The 17,331-nt window shown below is 40.3% G+C and overlaps 1 protein-coding gene across 7 annotated transcripts in view; it reads left to right on the top strand.

Annotated features, from left to right (window-relative positions):
- slit2 (slit homolog 2 (Drosophila)) overlaps positions 1-17,331 on the top strand; it is a 421,836-nt gene that overhangs the window by 18,296 nt on the left and 386,209 nt on the right. For all 7 annotated transcript variants that reach the window (XM_073064928.1, XM_073064925.1, XM_073064926.1 and 4 more), the window contains exon 4: positions 9,871-9,942. In XM_073064928.1, the coding sequence (XP_072921029.1) occupies positions 9,871-9,942 (72 nt within the window). The remainder of the gene's footprint in view (positions 1-9,870; positions 9,943-17,331) is intronic.

Below are 17,331 nucleotides of genomic sequence, written 5' to 3'. Positions count from 1 at the left end.
GAAACCGTTGTGTGAATCTACAACAAATCCTGATGAGGAGATTAAACAAGATCTTGTTCAATGACAGAAACTAACTGATAGTGACAAATAGGGCATCTTTCATACAAGGGACAGCAAGTGCTCGATCACTTGCGTGGCTTGTGTTTATATGCCAATGCCTTACATACTTCTTTGCCTTAGGCAATCCTTAGGGATGAAGGGTGATTTGCTTCCACTCAAATTCTGTGGGATTGAGCTGGCTAATGGCCATAGTGGGAATGGCAAACTCTTAAGCAGATGGGGCGGCTGGAGACCTACGGGGTGTGAAAGCGGGTGGTTTGTTGGACGGTTTGCTCCTTCCACCATTGATGCAGGGCATCTGTGTGCTTCTGGTGCATAGTGCCAAGGTTCTTAACACTCCTCTTTCACTTTGGGCAGTCAAAGCTAGACTTTCCCAGCAGTTACTTTTCTTGCAGTAGGCTTTGAACACATGCTTGAACCTCTTCATCTGTTTTCCAGGTAACGTCTTCCCATGACAAAGCTTGCAATAGAGCTTCTGTTTCAGGAGATTGGTGTTATAGACACATGAATAACGTGACCTGCCCAATGTTGCCAACTATAATTTGATGCCGTGTTTGTTGGCCTGGGGGTGAATGATGATGCTGCTTCACTTACCCTTCCAGTGGATTTGTAGGATGTTACAGAGAGAATGTGGGCTGTATTTTTCCAGCCTGTCAGAGGTTTCAGAGGCATGTGGCAGGGGTGGGGCAAGTTTCTCCACTGTCCGATACACTGAGTTTTATGCCAGGTCAGAAGCTTTAATTTACTGATACCCTTTTCTTCAATCTGCCACAAGCTGTGCTGGTTCAATGAAGGCATCAGTGAATTGTATCATTAATTCTTGTTGAGAGGAAGCTCCTAAAATGGGGGAAATTGTCCAGGGTGTGATTGTGAAGTTCTGGAGAGCAATATGACACAATGGTTTGGAAAAACATGCATAAGCAGGTAAATAACACATTCATAAAGTTTAGAGTAATAGAATACTACAGCGCAGAAACATGCTCTTTGCCACAACTCGTGTGTTCCAGGCCATTAATCTGCTGAGTCCCATTGACCTGCACCTTCTTAGCCAGGTACCTATCCAAATTTCTCAAATATTGAAATCGATCTCGTATCCACACTCTCTCCATCCTCTGAGTGAAGAAGTTCTCCCCTTATGACACCCTTAAACATTTTACCTTTCACCCTTAACCTATGACCTCTAGTTGTAGGCTCACCCAACCTCAGTGGAGAAAGCCTGCTTGCATTTACCTTAACTATACACCCCCCACCATAATTTTGTATGCCTCTATCAAATCTCCCCTCAGTCTCCTAAACTACTTAACCTTTCCCTATAGGTCCTCAAATCCTGATTATATTATCTTCTCATGATTATATGTAGAATGAAATCGTTGGAAGGGCTTGGCAGCTGTAGGGCCTAGGGCAACTTTTACTGCAATTTAGCATTTCCCTCTGATAAATCATGTTCCCCCTGGCAGCACTAGTTTAGTTTGAATTCCAGGCATGACTTTAAGAATCCAAACCACATGCTGAAATGACTAAATGTGCCTCTTCTGGTTGGGCAGGAGGATTGTAGACCCAGTTTGTAGAGTCATCTTTTACTGTAACTATTGAGTATACCAGTGCATTTTGTGGGCAAAGCATCTCAGGAATAAAAGTTAATAGGTCTTAACCTTTGGTAAGGAAAAGAAATGTTTGAATGTGGCAGAATCACATTTGAAATTAGTGGTTACTGATCAGTCACATTTGGTGGTCATCCTTGTTTTAAGCACTGGTTTGATACAAGTGCTTGGAGCTGAGTCACCTTGTTGGAATGCTTGATCGTAATCTAACAGTGATAAAGATGATATCCTTAAAGCAGGCCTGGTCCTTTAAATGGTTTTATGTAGGAATGTTACAAAGTAGGGAGCAGACCTAATCCCTGTTAAAATTCCAAGGAGTTAAGTGAAATGTGGAAAAATTCTTGCTGAGTTTGAAGATAAAAGATCCTGGAAGTAATCTCGTCTCCATCTCACTTTGAGATTAAGCATTAATGTAAAAAAAATAGTGTTCTAGTGTAGTATTCCTCATTCCCTGTTCCCCTCTCACAGCCTATAACATGTTAGAAGTTTCCACTGGTGGATTTAAATAACTTTCATCATTACAGGCCATCTAAGGTTGCTTGAAATGCACTTCAGATGGGGAGAATAGGAAAGGAATGAAAAATAGCGTGAAACAATGCATAACATTGTTTGCCATCAAAAAAAATAGATTGAGCAAAGTTGGTGTAATAATTCTTCATATTCAGATATTTATCACATGCATGCTAAAGCATACAGTACAACGTGCCATTTGTGTTAACAACCAACACAACCTAAGGATGTGCCGCAGCAGCCTGCAAGCATCTCTACACATTCCAGTCTCAACGTAACGTGCTCCCTATATTCACAGAACAACACAATCAATAGCAACATAACACCAGTGACCAAACAACAATATCCAAGCAAGCTCCATTCCTCCCTCTCGCCCACCCATGCACACACACAGACAGTCCTCCAGCCCCAGGGCTGGGCGTTTTCGGCCTCCAGAGCAGACTTTAGGTCTTCAACTTTCCCAGAACACACATAGACCCAGGGCTCTGGCCATTGGGCCTCGACTTCCGGACTTCTGATTGACCTTCGAGCTTCAGTCTTCATTATTAACCTCAGGACTCGCTCATGACGACTGATGAGGACCCTGAACTCCAGGCCTCAAATGCCAGACTTTATAATGCACAGGACCCCAAACTCTGGTCTCTGCTGACTTGCGTACCTGGGGCACTGTCGCTTGTGCCTCCTTTCCACACAGAAATGTGAACTCGGAGGCCACCAACCCTTGTATTTGCTGTTCTACCAGCCCAACTTCCGATCTCGAATGTCTTTCATCACACATCCACATTACTGGCCTTCGAGCACTGGGCAGAAGCCTAGGCTCTGTCAAGACCTCTAACTCCCTCTTATCCCTGTCCCTAAATTCTAACCTGACTCCAAATTCCCCTCTGACCTCAAAATCATCACTACGGACTTGAGAAAAAAATAACTCCATGACCTCAATGGAGGCTATAGGCCAGCACCATCTTGCCCTTTTACCACCTCTGGATCTTCCTTGGGTGTGAATCAAGTCTTATTAATTTTTCTGGAGCAATGCTGACTGCTACTTTGAAAGAGTCGAAACAGTTTCAGACGATTGACCAGAAGCGAATTAATGAGTGTCGTATTGCTCACCCATTATTTGTCAGCAATTCCTTGCAGTATAAGTCCTCAGAGGCAGGAGTGCTGTAGAAACACCTCAGAGGAAAGACCCTGGTAGGAAAGGAAAAATTTCCTTCATCTAATCAATCCATAAAACAAAGGAATACAAATAAAAGTCCCAAATAGTAGTTGCATTTTATCCAACTATAGAACTAATCTTGTGATGTGGAGTGATATCCCACTGGCATACGACTGTAGAGACATACATAGTGGTGAGAATAAGATCTTTTGGTGAAGGTTGGCATTTTCTTCTTCTTTTGATAACACAAAATCAGTTCTACAGAAGCTGGGCAATTAAAACCCTGCTTTTATTGTTATGTAAAACACAAAGAAAAACTTAGGTAAAGGATCCTTGAAATGCATTTGTTCGGGGCCTGTTGCTGTGGGCGGTCAGCTGTATGCAGCTCGATTTATTGAGGATTGCCACTTGCCTACAGTGAAGTGCTGAAGTCCAGGATGATTTGAAAGATGCCGGTATTTATGATTGACTGATCCACTGTTGGATACAACGTCGACAGTCGTCTCTGAACCCAATGGTGAAGGAGAGTCGCACTGCAGAGAAGGGCCAGACTCAGTTCACATCACAGCCTTGTACTAGGGAGGGGTGACATCTGAACAGTGGTCCTGCTAATGTGAACCGAGTTTCTGAAGTGGTGATTGCAGGCTTGTTCTCTTGCTTTAATACGGTTTCAGATTAGACATTAATATTTTCATGTCTTTATGGTTAAAGACATTGTTTTAAGTCCTGAAGGGTTTTAAGCACCTGGGATTATTGTGTTTATTTCTGGTTGGCTCGTTATTGGAAAGATATGGAAGCTTTAGAGATGGTGCTAAGGAGGTCTACTAAGATTAGAGAGAAGGTCTTATGAGGAAAGTTTGAGTGAGCTAGGGATTTTCTCTTTGGATGAGAGGTGACTGGATTCAAAGATTAAAAATACATTTCCTGGCTGTCCGTGGGAAGATTAATCTCAGGGATGTATACTACATATGTATTTTGATAAATATCAAATTATATATGCAGTATACACCCCTGAGATTCATCTTCCCACAGACTGCCATGAAACAAAGCAAACTATATAATCCGTTTATAGAAAAACTTCAAACCCTCTTCACACAAAAAAATAACAAATTATGTAAATGACCAAAAGAAAAGAACAAAACACACAGAATACAAAACAGCAATTCACATAGGTATTGAAAGAATCCAGGCATATTCAGATAGAGGTCTACAAGATGATAAGAGGTAAAGATCGGGTGGATAGCCTGAGACTTTTTTTGCAGGGTGGACACGGCTAATACGAGGGGCATAATTTTAAGGTAATTGGAGGAAAGTACAGGGGAGATGTCAGAGGTACGGTACTGTGCAAAAGTCTTAGATGCATATGTGACTAGGGAGTCTAAAACTTTTGCACAGTACTGTAGTAACTTTAGGTACTGCTGCTGTTGCAAAAAAAAAAATTCAAGACGTGTGTGATGATAAGCCTGATTCTGATGTGAGTCTCTTTTTTGGACTGGGAATGGGAAGGGGGCAGGGAGTGCAAAGTCATGGTTGGGAAAAGGGGAAGGGAGAGGTGAGGGAGCAGGAAGTAATGATCAATAAACCAATTACTTGGAATCAAAAGACCTTGTTTGGTGTTTCAGGGCTGGGTCTGTCTGCACCCGTGTCACCCACCTCCCCACCCCTGGCGCTCTTTCTCTGCCAGTTGTCCTGCACCCCTCCTGTGATGCTCCACCTTTGCCATTCCCAACATCGTTTGCTCCCGCCAGATAGACAAACTTGCAATCCATTTCACATTGACAAATACAGTACTATCTTCGGCACCCAAGGTATATACATTTGTGACTAAAACTTTTGCACAGTACTGTAAGTTTTTATACAGAGTGGTGAGTACATGGAGCACCCTGCCAGTAGTAGTGATAGGGGCAGAGGCACGTACATCAGGAGAAATGAAGAAACTGAAGATAGGCTCCTGGTTGATAGAAAAATGGAGGACTACATAGGTAGGAAGTGTTGATAGATCTTAAAAGGTTGGGACAACAATATATGTCAAAGGGCCTTTACTGTGCTGTAATGTTCTAAGTACCTTTCTTGTTGCTTTAAACTATTTAAATAGTTTTTGCATATCAATGAGTATCTGTCCTTTTAAAGCAGTTGAGGGAATTTTTCACAGCAGATGAGCTGTGGTAAGCTGTTAGGTTTCCCTGGTCAGCACCTCGGTCTCCATCTCTTGAGGTTTGCTCACTATTTAAATGCTTACAGGACTCCTGTAATCTGCAGAAGGTCAACTTGTGTTCCCCTTTGGATGACCTACACTTGCTATCAAAGAAATAGTGTGTGTAAAAGTTTCAGTTATATCTTATAGTACTAATGACATCATTAATAGCATCAATATTGAAAACATCATTAATACCACAGCACATTAACATACTGGTTAGCACAACACTTTCCAGTACCAGCGACCCGGGTTCAATTCTCCCGCCGCCCGTAAGGAGTTTGTATGCTCTCCCTGTGATGCATGAGTTTCCTCTGGGTGCTCCAGTTTCCTCCCACTGTCCAAAGGCGTACCGGTTGGTTGGCTAAATTGGTCATTGTAAATTGTCCCGTGATAAAGCTCGGATTAAATTGGGGAATTGCTGGGCAGTGTGACTCGAAGGACAATTCTGTGCTGCTTGTCAACAAATAAATAAAAATAAATTATTGCATCTGTGTGTCACCAGCGTAGGCAGCATGCATTTCCTTGAAACTGAATGGCCTTGTAGGCCAGTGAAGATCCACTCACTTTGGGGTTATACCAAACCAGATAAGATGGCAGGTTTTCTCCCTAGAAAGACATTAGTGAATTTGATACTTTTTCCGATAATTTGGAAGTTTTCTGGTTTTCATTGCAAGGGCTAGTTGTCTTCTTCCCCAAATTCTACATTATTAACTAAATTTAAATTACATAGATGCCGTACAGTGGTGTGAATTAAGATTTTATGTCTTGGTGTCTGCTTCTGAATTACTATTCTGAGCTTTTAACCATTGCACCCTGTCAGAGGCACTCTGTTCCTAATGAACCTCCAAAATGTTAGCTCTCAAATGAATGCCAGTGATCTAATGGCATTGTGGAAGTTCTCCCCTGCAGCCTGGGTTTTGGCAGTCAACAGTTATTGTTAAAACAGAAGGGATGGCCATTATGCCTTGCTGTGCACATATAAACTGCCACATTTCCTGCATTACAGTAATGCTGTATTTTGAAATGCACCATTGATTTGAAAGTGCTCCTTGATGTCCTAAAGTTGTAGAACTAGCAACATAAATGAAAATCTTACTTTTCTCACATGTTATGTTGTTAGTAATTATCTAGGCAGGACCATGGCAACTTAAGGAATGCAGTGTTGCATCCCTCTTCAACATTATCACAAAAGTTCCCATTGATCTTTGAATTATGTGAAGGGAAAGCTTCTCACAAAATATCGTTCACATCATGAGAGACTTGCATTCTCTCCTTACTGGACCCACGTAAGAACAATAAGAAAATAGGTACAGGAGTAGGTCCATCTGACCCCTCAAGCCCACCACACCTTTCATTATCATTATGGCTGATGTGCTGTAGGCCTCAGCTCCACCTCTGTGCTATCCTCAATAGCTCTGAGTTACCTGATCTTGCAAAAATCTATCCACCTCCTCTTTGAATACCTCCAGTGATTTAGGCTCCACAACCCTGTGGGGTAAAAAATTCCAGAGTTTCACCACCCTCTGTGAAAAGCCAGCCAGTCACTTCCTTGGTGATTACAAGGTTAAAGCTGAGAGGGCTTTTGACTTTGGGATGCAGATTTATAGTTTTCTGATGGCACATTGTTTATGGCAGCACTGATCTCCGGGGACAGGTTAAGCAAATTCATGGTGCATTAACACTGTCAGTGTAAACAAACATATTAACCAGTGTGGTTCACTCGATTGCCTACTGTTAGTATTGGTTAGGATTTAACCCCAAAGTAGATATGAAGTATTGGATCCGTTGGGGCAGAAGCATGCGGCATCCAAAGCCATCAGTACTGAGAATGGTGTAGCAGCACTCCCTCAGCCCTTGCTGTTCGTGGCTGACTTTCCATCACTGTTTACAGCAGGTAAGGACAGAGAGTCAGAATCAGGTTCAATATCACTGGCAGGCGCCATGAATTTGCTGTTTCATGACAAGAATTAAAGGGGATTAGTGGTGTCTTAATAAATAATTACAACATTGACAAGACCTGTGACCAAGTTGTTGGGTGCACATCACACATTCCTATAAGCTGTTTCAGTGAACATTATGGAAGTGTTAGCATAGATAAGTCAACGCTTAAATGTCACAGTGAAAGGCTTTCTTTTTCTCGTCGTCCGTTGCTAACGTAGTTCCTTCCTGCACATGAACAAACTGCTAATATTGCAGAGTTCTCAAAGTCTGTCCTTTGCTTGGGTTGGGTTCTGCCTGACCTTTTTATGGCTATTGATCTTGAACTGAGGAATGGAGCCTGTTTTCACTGAGTGCTGCCTTCTTAGCAATTCAGATGGCAGGCTGCTGTTTGTTTTTCCCACATCTGTTTTGCACTGGCCTTTTGTGGCAATGTTTGCTGGATGCCGGCTCTTCTGCTCTCTCCTGAAATGAGAAGCCCATTTGAACGGATGTTTCCAAATGTTAGACACACTGTGTAATACCCTCCACCCCACCCCCCCCCCCCCCCACCCCGACCGCACTTCATATTATCTGCCTTCAATACTTGGACTGTATTTCACAAAGCAGTAGCTGTCATCTGTCTGGGGAGAAGACTGGTGAGCCCACTGCTTTCAAATGGTGGCCTGCTTGGATGAGTTTTGTTAAAACAAGAAAGTAGTGATTTATTTTCAACCCCTTAATTCCAGATTTGTCTCTGCCTGCAAGCAACTTGCCCTTGTCCTCTCCTAAAGGTGGTGACTCTTGTTCAGGCAAACTTCATGGAGGGCTGTGAATTCTCCAGTATGTTGCTTAACTGATTGATGGTCCTTTACCATGAACCTTGTCGAGTTGCTTGGCTGAGAAACACACCACAGCCAGACACGATTCTATCCCTGACTGCAGTTCAGCTGAGCACACTTTCCAGCTATATATATTTTGGATAAGAGACATGGCAGGCATTATGGTTCCTTCTCCCCACTGTATATCTAGAGTACAGGAGAAAAATTAAAAGTAATCTAACATTTATTCAGTACGCATTAAGGGAAACTTGTTGATATTAATGACACAGTCATTAGCTGAACCACAATACCAGCTACATGCTGAGGGATCTTATCATAATTCAGAGAGGTATTTTGTTAACTTTAGTTTCTTTAAAACCAGACACATTAAAAAAAAACATTTGTGTGTGAAGTTTTGGATGTATTGACCAAGAATGTGCAAATCCCAGTTCTGTAAAGGTCTATGGATTTTAGTAAATTAATTCCTTGAAAGTTAGTAGTGATGAGAAAGTTGTCGTAATTAGAGCAGGGGTTCCCTATCTGGGGTCCACGGACCCCTTTGTTAATGGTAGGGCTCCATGGCATAAGAAAAGGTTGGGAACTCCTGAATTAGAAGGCTTTTGATGAATATGTGAAGGTTGTTGAGCTGGATAAAAACAATAAAGTTCAGTTGTCGTTGGGCATGAGGAAAGTTTTTCAGACTTCATATTCTCATTAACTCTGCATCAGACCCTCTCTACGGACTTCACAGATTTCTGACTTGAGCACCCACCGGGAGCATTTTAACATTTTATAATGTCTTGAGTAAATGCCGCAGGACCACCTTGTGGAATTGACAACGGGTTATCATACCTCAGCCAAATACATAACACATTTTTCATTCAATTCATATGTAGCACCTGTGTCCATTAGAGCTCAGAACTTTAATAAACACACAAAGCTATCCTTTGACAGGCACCATATGAAGAATATTAAAAACAGACACAATGTTCTTATTATATAAAAATGAGACAGTGGAAATCTCGGTGTGCCTGTGAGTACTCCATAAGAATTTTTTAAGTGCGATATCACTTTTTCTTGTATTTTCTTTCAATTTTTATTAATATCAAATGAAGAGCAATTAAGGTTCTATACTGTTTTTAAAAAAAATGAAAACTTGCATTTATGTGGATCCCTCGATGATTTCACCAATGTCCAAACCTGTTTTCCGACAATGAAGAGCCTAAGTGGCATGTTTTAGGTTTATAGTTACTTTCCTAATACACAAAATATGCCAACCAGTTTGTATGAAGTAACTTGTCGTAAATGCCAGTGTGATAATGACTGGACAGACTGTTTTTGTGATGTTTGTTGGAAGATAAATATTGACTAGAAATATAAGAGAAATAGAATTGCAGTGACGTGGAGCCATCTCCAACAGGTCACTCCGCCTATGGAATCAAAGTCAGCAAATATTGTCTGGATTCAAAAATGAAGGAGGGTCATTTAAGAGGAAGCACTGGAAAATGCTATTTACTTGTGAGATGAGGGATTCAGATTTGAGGTTTATGGGGTGATCTTTGTATATTAGCAAATTACTCACCATTGTTTCTCTTTACTTTCACCTAGCCGCCTGAACAGAAACAATCTGCAGGTTTTGCCCGAGTTACTTTTTCTGGGAACTCCAAAGCTCTACAGACTGTGAGTAATCAAGTTTCCTTAACCCTGTCAAATTTAAAAAAGAAAGACACCTGGATGATTTCAGTGACGCGTGGCTGCTCGTGAACGAATTGCACCACATCAGCACAAGCTAACTCCTGGTGACTTGCTTCTAAAACTAGCCTGACATTACAGTTGGCCACCTAATTGCAGATATTTTGCTAATACAACTGTCTGAAGTGGGTATTTTTACTTAATTGTCACAATTTTTCTAAGACCCTTGCAGGTATCATTGCTTTTGTGAGAAGTTCTGTGATAAATTGAATAGTTGTAATTTGTTTCATGCTTTCTTACAAATCATAAATCAACGCCAAGGCTGAGTTCTGAGGTATCCTCGGGCACTTTGAAGCAGGCAGACGCAGTCATGATGGTAACTTAGAAGGAAAACCAGTTTATTTGAAGCCATTGAAAAGCAGGTGCTTCGGAGAGGCAGAGGATGAAGGTCATGTCTGGAATGGTTTCAAATTATTGCAGTTCACTTGGAACGTTCCATGCCTAATGGATCAATTTTCCTTTTGTTTCATGTTTGTGACAGAAATCCTGAGACATTCTTGAAATTTACAGGTTCAGTTGATTAATGTACAAATATTAGTTGAAAATGTTTACAATTGCCTGTTTGATACAGCAAGTTACATTGACTTGAATGTAACTAATGACCGAGGGCCTCCTTTAGTTTTTTTATGGGTAAGTGGATTCGTATATAAAGAAAGACTGTGGTTGCAGATGGAACTTCTCTGTCATTCAAAATGGAATTTGAAAACATGACCTTTTGTTCTTAGCAGGTGGAGTTTCTAGTGAGGAAAATATACATGCATATCGTTGCAAGAATCTAGAAGAGATTACTATTATATTCATATGCATGTTATTTCTTTGGACAATTATAAACTAATATTTTTTAACATTAGTGTAAGTAGTAAATTAACATGAATTGTGCACTTGTAGCTTTGGCATTCATTAATATAAAACGTCATTTAGGAATTGCTTTAAGATAGAGTTTCTGTCATACTGTGTTGACTGAGGAAGGAAATTAAGTTGTTTTGAATCCTCTTCTTTCTCTGTATCCCCCCTTTTAACTCCAGATAAAGTTAATTCCCACTGGCATAATGGTTTCACTGGCAAAGACCAATCAGAATAGGCGTTATCTGTATTCACCCTTTTTAGTGACTCTGGTCTACTGCATTGAAATATCTTTTCTAGCTGATTTGGTAGCCGTACCTAGAGGGCTGTGGAATGCATCTGGTTCTAGCTCATTTCTGTTCCTGTGACAAACTGCATTCACTTGGATTGGTCCACATTGAATTAGCATGATTTGCTTTTGATATATCCCCTGTTAAAATATTAGATTGGTACGATGATGTGACAAGACCATACCCATCAGTCCTAATGGAGCTTTCCTTTCACATTTCTGTCCCTTTCATTGAGAGTATGTTAGAAAAGAAGAAAACCTAATATGGGCTTTCAGTACCATGTCTGAGAACTTAATATTCATCGTGCTCAGGGAAAATGGCTGAGGATAAGCAGATTGTCCCCACTCTCAGTAGGCTGGAGGAAAATGCAAGTCATAGAATCAGCAGATAGTGTTGTAGCCCATAACCCACTTTCATCCTCTTATGGTGTGCAGTCACTGTTTTCATCCCAGTGCTTGAGAAATAAGTGCAAATGAAATGCCATATTAAAATCTTATTTCCTGCTTCTTTGTGGTATTGTTGGTAACATTCTTCATTTAGATTGTTATGGATTTGTGTGACAATTGGCATCGATGACACAGCTATAAACAAAACAAAAAGCTATGTTCACCTCTTGCCCGTTTATTAACTTGCTTGAATCTATTTTATATTTGTATGAATTGTGTTTAATTTTAATGATGTACTTAGCTTAATTCAGGAGGAACTTGTTTCATTCACAAGTGTATGGATTCTGTAGAGCCTGTTACTGTATATGTTTGAAACTTTGTAGTGCTGCAGTGTAGTGACATTATTTCTCATTTAGCAGTCTGCAATGCTGCTTCTCATTCAGTAACACCCATTCCTTTGGGTGAAGTTTAGTTATAGCTTGTTTAAATTTAAGGTGAAATCTTCCTGTAAAATCTTTAGCAATCATTTGCGTTCAGCAAAACTAAACAAGCTTACAAAAATCAAAACCAGATGTCCTGATGAAGGGTCTCAGCCCGAAACGTTGACTGGTTATTCATTTCCATAGATGCAGTCTGACCTGCTGAGTTCCTCCAGCATTTTGCATGTATTGCTCTGGATTTCCAGCATCTGCAGAAGAATCTGTTGTGTTTACAAAAACTATAATTGTCCGGAGCCTAAATGGGAAATCTTGCAATGAAATTTACAACTCTGGAGGAGGCTGTTTGGCCCATTGTTCCCATCCCAGTTGAAAAATGGTCCTCCTACTTCCAAGACAAAGTTCATAGCCTTGTAGATCATGGCTCTTCAAATACATGTGGTAAGGATTTCCCGCTCAGGGTTTCAAACAATGAGTTCCAGACTTCTAATATGCAGTGGGTAAAGAAAATCCTCAATTCTACTTTAATAGTTTAAACAATACTTAAAATGCACGCCTCTGGTTCTTGTCCTGCATGTTAAGAGATCTGGTCCTTTTTAACTCTATCAATTGGTATCTTATTTAAATCTCATTTGATATTTAGTGCGGCATTGTTGGTACCATTTTACCTTTGAATTCAATAGGATATCTGAGGAGCAATTAGCTATTTTTTGAGGAAGCAGTACAAAGCTTCACTGCCATTTTTCAGTACCGTGCTAAGGCCTTGCTGAATAAAAGCTAGTTGGTTGTCTTCCAAGGACACAAAGCCCTAGAGCTGATTTTAGTTTAAAACAATGGCAGGAAATGGACAGTGGTGGTTTGACCATCCATTATATAGCCTCACCAGCTACCCGAGGAGGGAGCCCTCAAGCATCTGTATGGGAGCGAAGGCATCGTCTGTTACTTTTAGCCTTAAGACTATGATATTGCAGACTTTAGTACTGTGGGGGAAATAAAGCAACTTAATGTAAAAAATGAGAAGGAAAGTCAATGAAGTCAGGTGTGCGTGCGTGCATGTGTGCACGCGCGCACTACTACAGACTCGTAAATAATGACATGCTTAGTTTCAGAGTGCTGCTAAGTCTGTGTTTCGTCTTTTGTATGCTCTGCCCTTTAACCTTACACAAAATAGATTTTAATTCACGGCTTACAAAGCATTGCAAATTTTAATAATGCTGATAATCAGCCACTTGAATAACCATTGTGGCGTGAAATGCTGCTGGAAGTAAAATCATTTGAAGAGTATTTGAAATGCTTTGCAGGCCGCTAGTACCAGTGCCAAAGAAAATTTAGATAAGGTGCATGAATTGCAATGTATTTTCTTTTAAGGAAACATGTCCATCAATGTCTTTGGTAATGTTTGTACAGGTTGCATTCTGCATGCCAAGAATGATTAGGATTTTGTGGCACTCTGTTCCAGTCTCTGGTGCATTATTTGATTTCTTCATGAAAATACTCATGAAACATAGATTAGCTCTAATTGCCAAACTGAATCCGTCCATAAAATTCACTGCAATTACTTACCTACAGTACTCGAACACTATGCAATCCTACAATTTTCCCTTCCAAGGAAGACAAGAACTTCAGCCTTATAGGGACACCACCATTTTCAGCTTCCCATCCTGAGCTGGACCTTTATTGCTGATAATACATGGTCGAAGGGCCTAAATCCTGAATTACTTGCCTAGTAAGGTTTAGAAGGTTCTCCACCTACAGTATTCCAGATGTGCTTGCTATCATCTCATGAGCAATGAGGGTTGCTGGCCAATGATGGTTACAGCATATAAAGTGAACTTTAAATCTGTACACACGTAACAGTGGGAGAGTTTAGTCGGAGAGCCCCCCTCTCAAATTGTTTCATAAGAGCATCTATACATTATAGGTGTGCATTTCCTTCTCAACCTATGGTACTGATGATTACTGAGAGGATGTGGGTGACATGATTGGTTGCAGATGGTCACCAGTAGCAACCAAAGGAACTATTTCTAAGTTTTGCTGTTTGTTCTATTGCATTTCATAGGGAGCAATATTGATGGACATATTACATGCTTGGGTCAGGGTATTGCCTTTGTAACAGTATGAAAGTCGCAGCTGTGTTTGCAAAGTTAGGAAAGCAGTGTCAACTATCATCTAAGTTTTAGCGCTCTTCTTATCGCTCTATCTTGACAAGGTTACATGTGGAACTATGGCTCAGACTCCCCCCAGTAGTTCTGAGGGCAAGCTGTCTATTATACAACCAATATCAAGTCTGCATTGCAAGGCTCTGCACTTGAGGCTTGTGTTTGCTGTAATGCTTTGTTGTCTAGATAGAGTCACCTTCATTCCTTTAACTCATCATAATCAAGCTGCTGGTTTTATTTCAGTGGGACAGTGTGGTTAAGACTTTGAGCCCAAGTTTGACACTGATTTCATGAAAAGAATACGTATTCTGCAGGCATTGGTATAAAACTAGATATGTTATACAAGTTATATTGTTCAATTATTAGTAAATAAATTTGTTAGCGTGTCTCTTTGCAAAGTTAACAGAAGACTGGCTGTTGGTGGTCACTACACTCTGAATAACATTTCATTATGAATTCCAAAGAATTTGATGAGAGTAATTCTCAGGTTAGTTTGATATCTATCTGCCTTACATCTTGCCTGAATCTTTTAAATTTCTGGTGCCATTTCTATGTAAAACTGTGGCATATCTTGCATAATCAAAGGTATCCAGGACTCTGAATTTTTTTTAGAATTTTTTCTGATATTTTAGTGTGAATGAATAATCTCATTAGAATAGAAAATCATGTAGAAATTCATTATGTTTGTCAAAGATTATCATTCTGAAATCTGCAGACACTCACTCTATGAACCGCAGTATCTGGTCTCAAGCAGGCGTTTCAGCTTAACCCTCTTAAGTATGGTACTGCTCCAAACCCCAAACCAAACTGAAGAGGTGGGACCTGGCATCTTCGCATTTCACCAGGTGTTCATGGTCACCTGGGAGTGAGGGTGTGGAGACAGTAATGGGCTTTTGCAACAAACCAGTTAGTCTTCAAGTTTGTGAGTATAACTTAGACCAGCCTATAGGAAATACAATCTTAATCTGACCTTTTTATAATGGCAGTTAATTAGGAAAAACCCAGAAGCGAAGTTCCCAGTACCAGGGAAGATATAATGCATATAGACAGTATATTTTTAACAAGGTCATCCAGGTGTGTATTTCACCTGCTTGATTTTGCTGGATGCATTGATTTACTGGCATTAATACGGCAGCAAGCGCTGTAAACAATCATGTATGGTTACAATTGTGCTTTGAGGTTTTTTGGTGTTGTAGGTTGCACATGCAATCCTGTACCCAATGAAGGAGATACTGAGCGTATGTTTGACGTCTTCTGCTGCTGTAGCCCGTCCACTTCAAGGTTCAACATGTTGTGCACTCAAGGGTACTCTTCTGCACACCACGGTTGTAATGCATGGTTACTTTGAGTTACTGTCACCTTCCTGTCAGTCTGGCTATTCTCCTCTGACCTCTCTCATTAACCAGGCGTCTTTGCCCACGGATTTGCTGCTCATGGGATGTTTCTTTTTTTGCACCATTCTCTCCAAACTCTAGAGACTGTTGTGCATGAAAATTCCAGGCTGATTGGATATTTGCATTAGTGTACAGGGGTACCCTATAATGTGTCCACAGAGTGTATATAGGCTCTTGTCATAACAAAGATCTGATGTGCATGTTTCATTCCTAGGGTTAAATGCTACATTAGAATTGGTCAGTATGGTTCAGCATCATGGAAGTGCTGTGGTTACTTTCTTTCCTCTGTGCAATTACCAGACTTAGCAACTAAAAGCATGTATGACTATGAGCCAGTTGAAATAAAGGGAATTTCATCTGCTCTTCCACTTTGAGAAGTAAAGAAGAGTCAGTGTCATCTGACAATACTGGTAGCTCCTTACTACAAAATTAATGCATTGCAGCTGATGTCTTGCACCCTGAGTGACTCTAACAAAAAAACAGGTGTGTGATAATCAATTTTATATTTCCCTGTATTGCAGAGAGAGCACTCAAGATAGTGTGGACCAGAGCAGAGAACAGAAGAAAGATTCTCTGAAATGTGTTTTATAAAAGTGGGGGGAGGGGTGCGGGGAAACGCAGCAATTTTCCTAAATGGATGTCTGTGTTATGTTTGGGTTTAACCTCTTGGCTTGCTTGTTGATTTGTGGGCATTGGAAGTAGGTATTAATTTTCCTTATTGGTAAGTGATTTGTTCAGGTGCAGTGCTGTTGATCCCATCTCATTCACAATTACAATGCCATACTGTAAAAGAGAAACAGGAAAGCGATTTTTCCAACATGATTATTTGCCCCAGTGGTAATTCCTTTAATTTAATATTTCCAAATACTTGGAGCTGAACCACAAGGGATTAAATCCTGATTCATGTGGAATTGGGTAGACCCTGGGGAAAGATTTTCTTTCCCTTTTCGTGTTTTCATTCGCGAACAGAAGGTGTGTGTGTGTGTGTGTGTGTGTGTGTGTGTGTGTGTGTGTGTGTGTGTGTGTGTGTGTGTGTGTGTGTGAGACTGGGTATGTGTGTGTGCGTGTGCGTGTGTATCTTGTGCATGCACATTGGTTTGCATTTAAATTTGCCTTTAGTTTATGTGGATTGGGTGGATGACATTGGGACTGGTGAGGAAACAAACATTACAAAGGAAGTCATGCTTGCATGTTCTGCATTTGCAGATCCATTTTATTGGACTATTTGAAATATTTCTTGGCTGTTAGAAGTTGTGTTCTGTGTTCTCAGCTAAAAATCAAAAATTGCCTGAAATGCATGAAGAACTGAAAAGATCTCTTATACAGTGTAGTGTACTTAATTATTCAGGAATATTTGAGTAATATTTGAAAAATATTGTTTAATTAAGCATTCTTGATTGTTTACATAATTTGTTACAGGTTATATGTAAGAAATACGTGAATGGCATACGTCATTCTGCCACCGTGTCATATGTGCATGCCTCACTAAAATAAAACTAAGTGGATGTGTTGCACCAGCTCCCTTGCTTTTCTTTCAATTAGTTTTTGGAGTAATAAAAACATAACTGTGGTGATGAGGAAGTTTTAAAATGAACCTGAGACAACTACCAATCTGTTGAAGTGCAGCATGTTATTTTTCTTCGGAAGGGGAAAGGACAGTCAAGTTAAAATAAAAGACATAGCATGAGTATCTTTGCCAGGGGAGAAGACAATTGAGTTTTTTTAAAAAAAGGCTGAAAATGGATGAAATTCACAGCGAAAACAGCGAGTGCGGGGTTAAAATAATAATGATGTTTTTAAAAAAACAG

This window comes from Hemitrygon akajei, chromosome 13 (assembly GCF_048418815.1).
Source record: "Hemitrygon akajei chromosome 13, sHemAka1.3, whole genome shotgun sequence".
Taxonomy (NCBI): Eukaryota; Metazoa; Chordata; class Chondrichthyes; order Myliobatiformes; family Dasyatidae; genus Hemitrygon; species Hemitrygon akajei.
The sequence above is the reverse complement of the archived record's forward strand: the minus strand, read 5'-3'. Positions and strand labels throughout refer to the sequence as shown.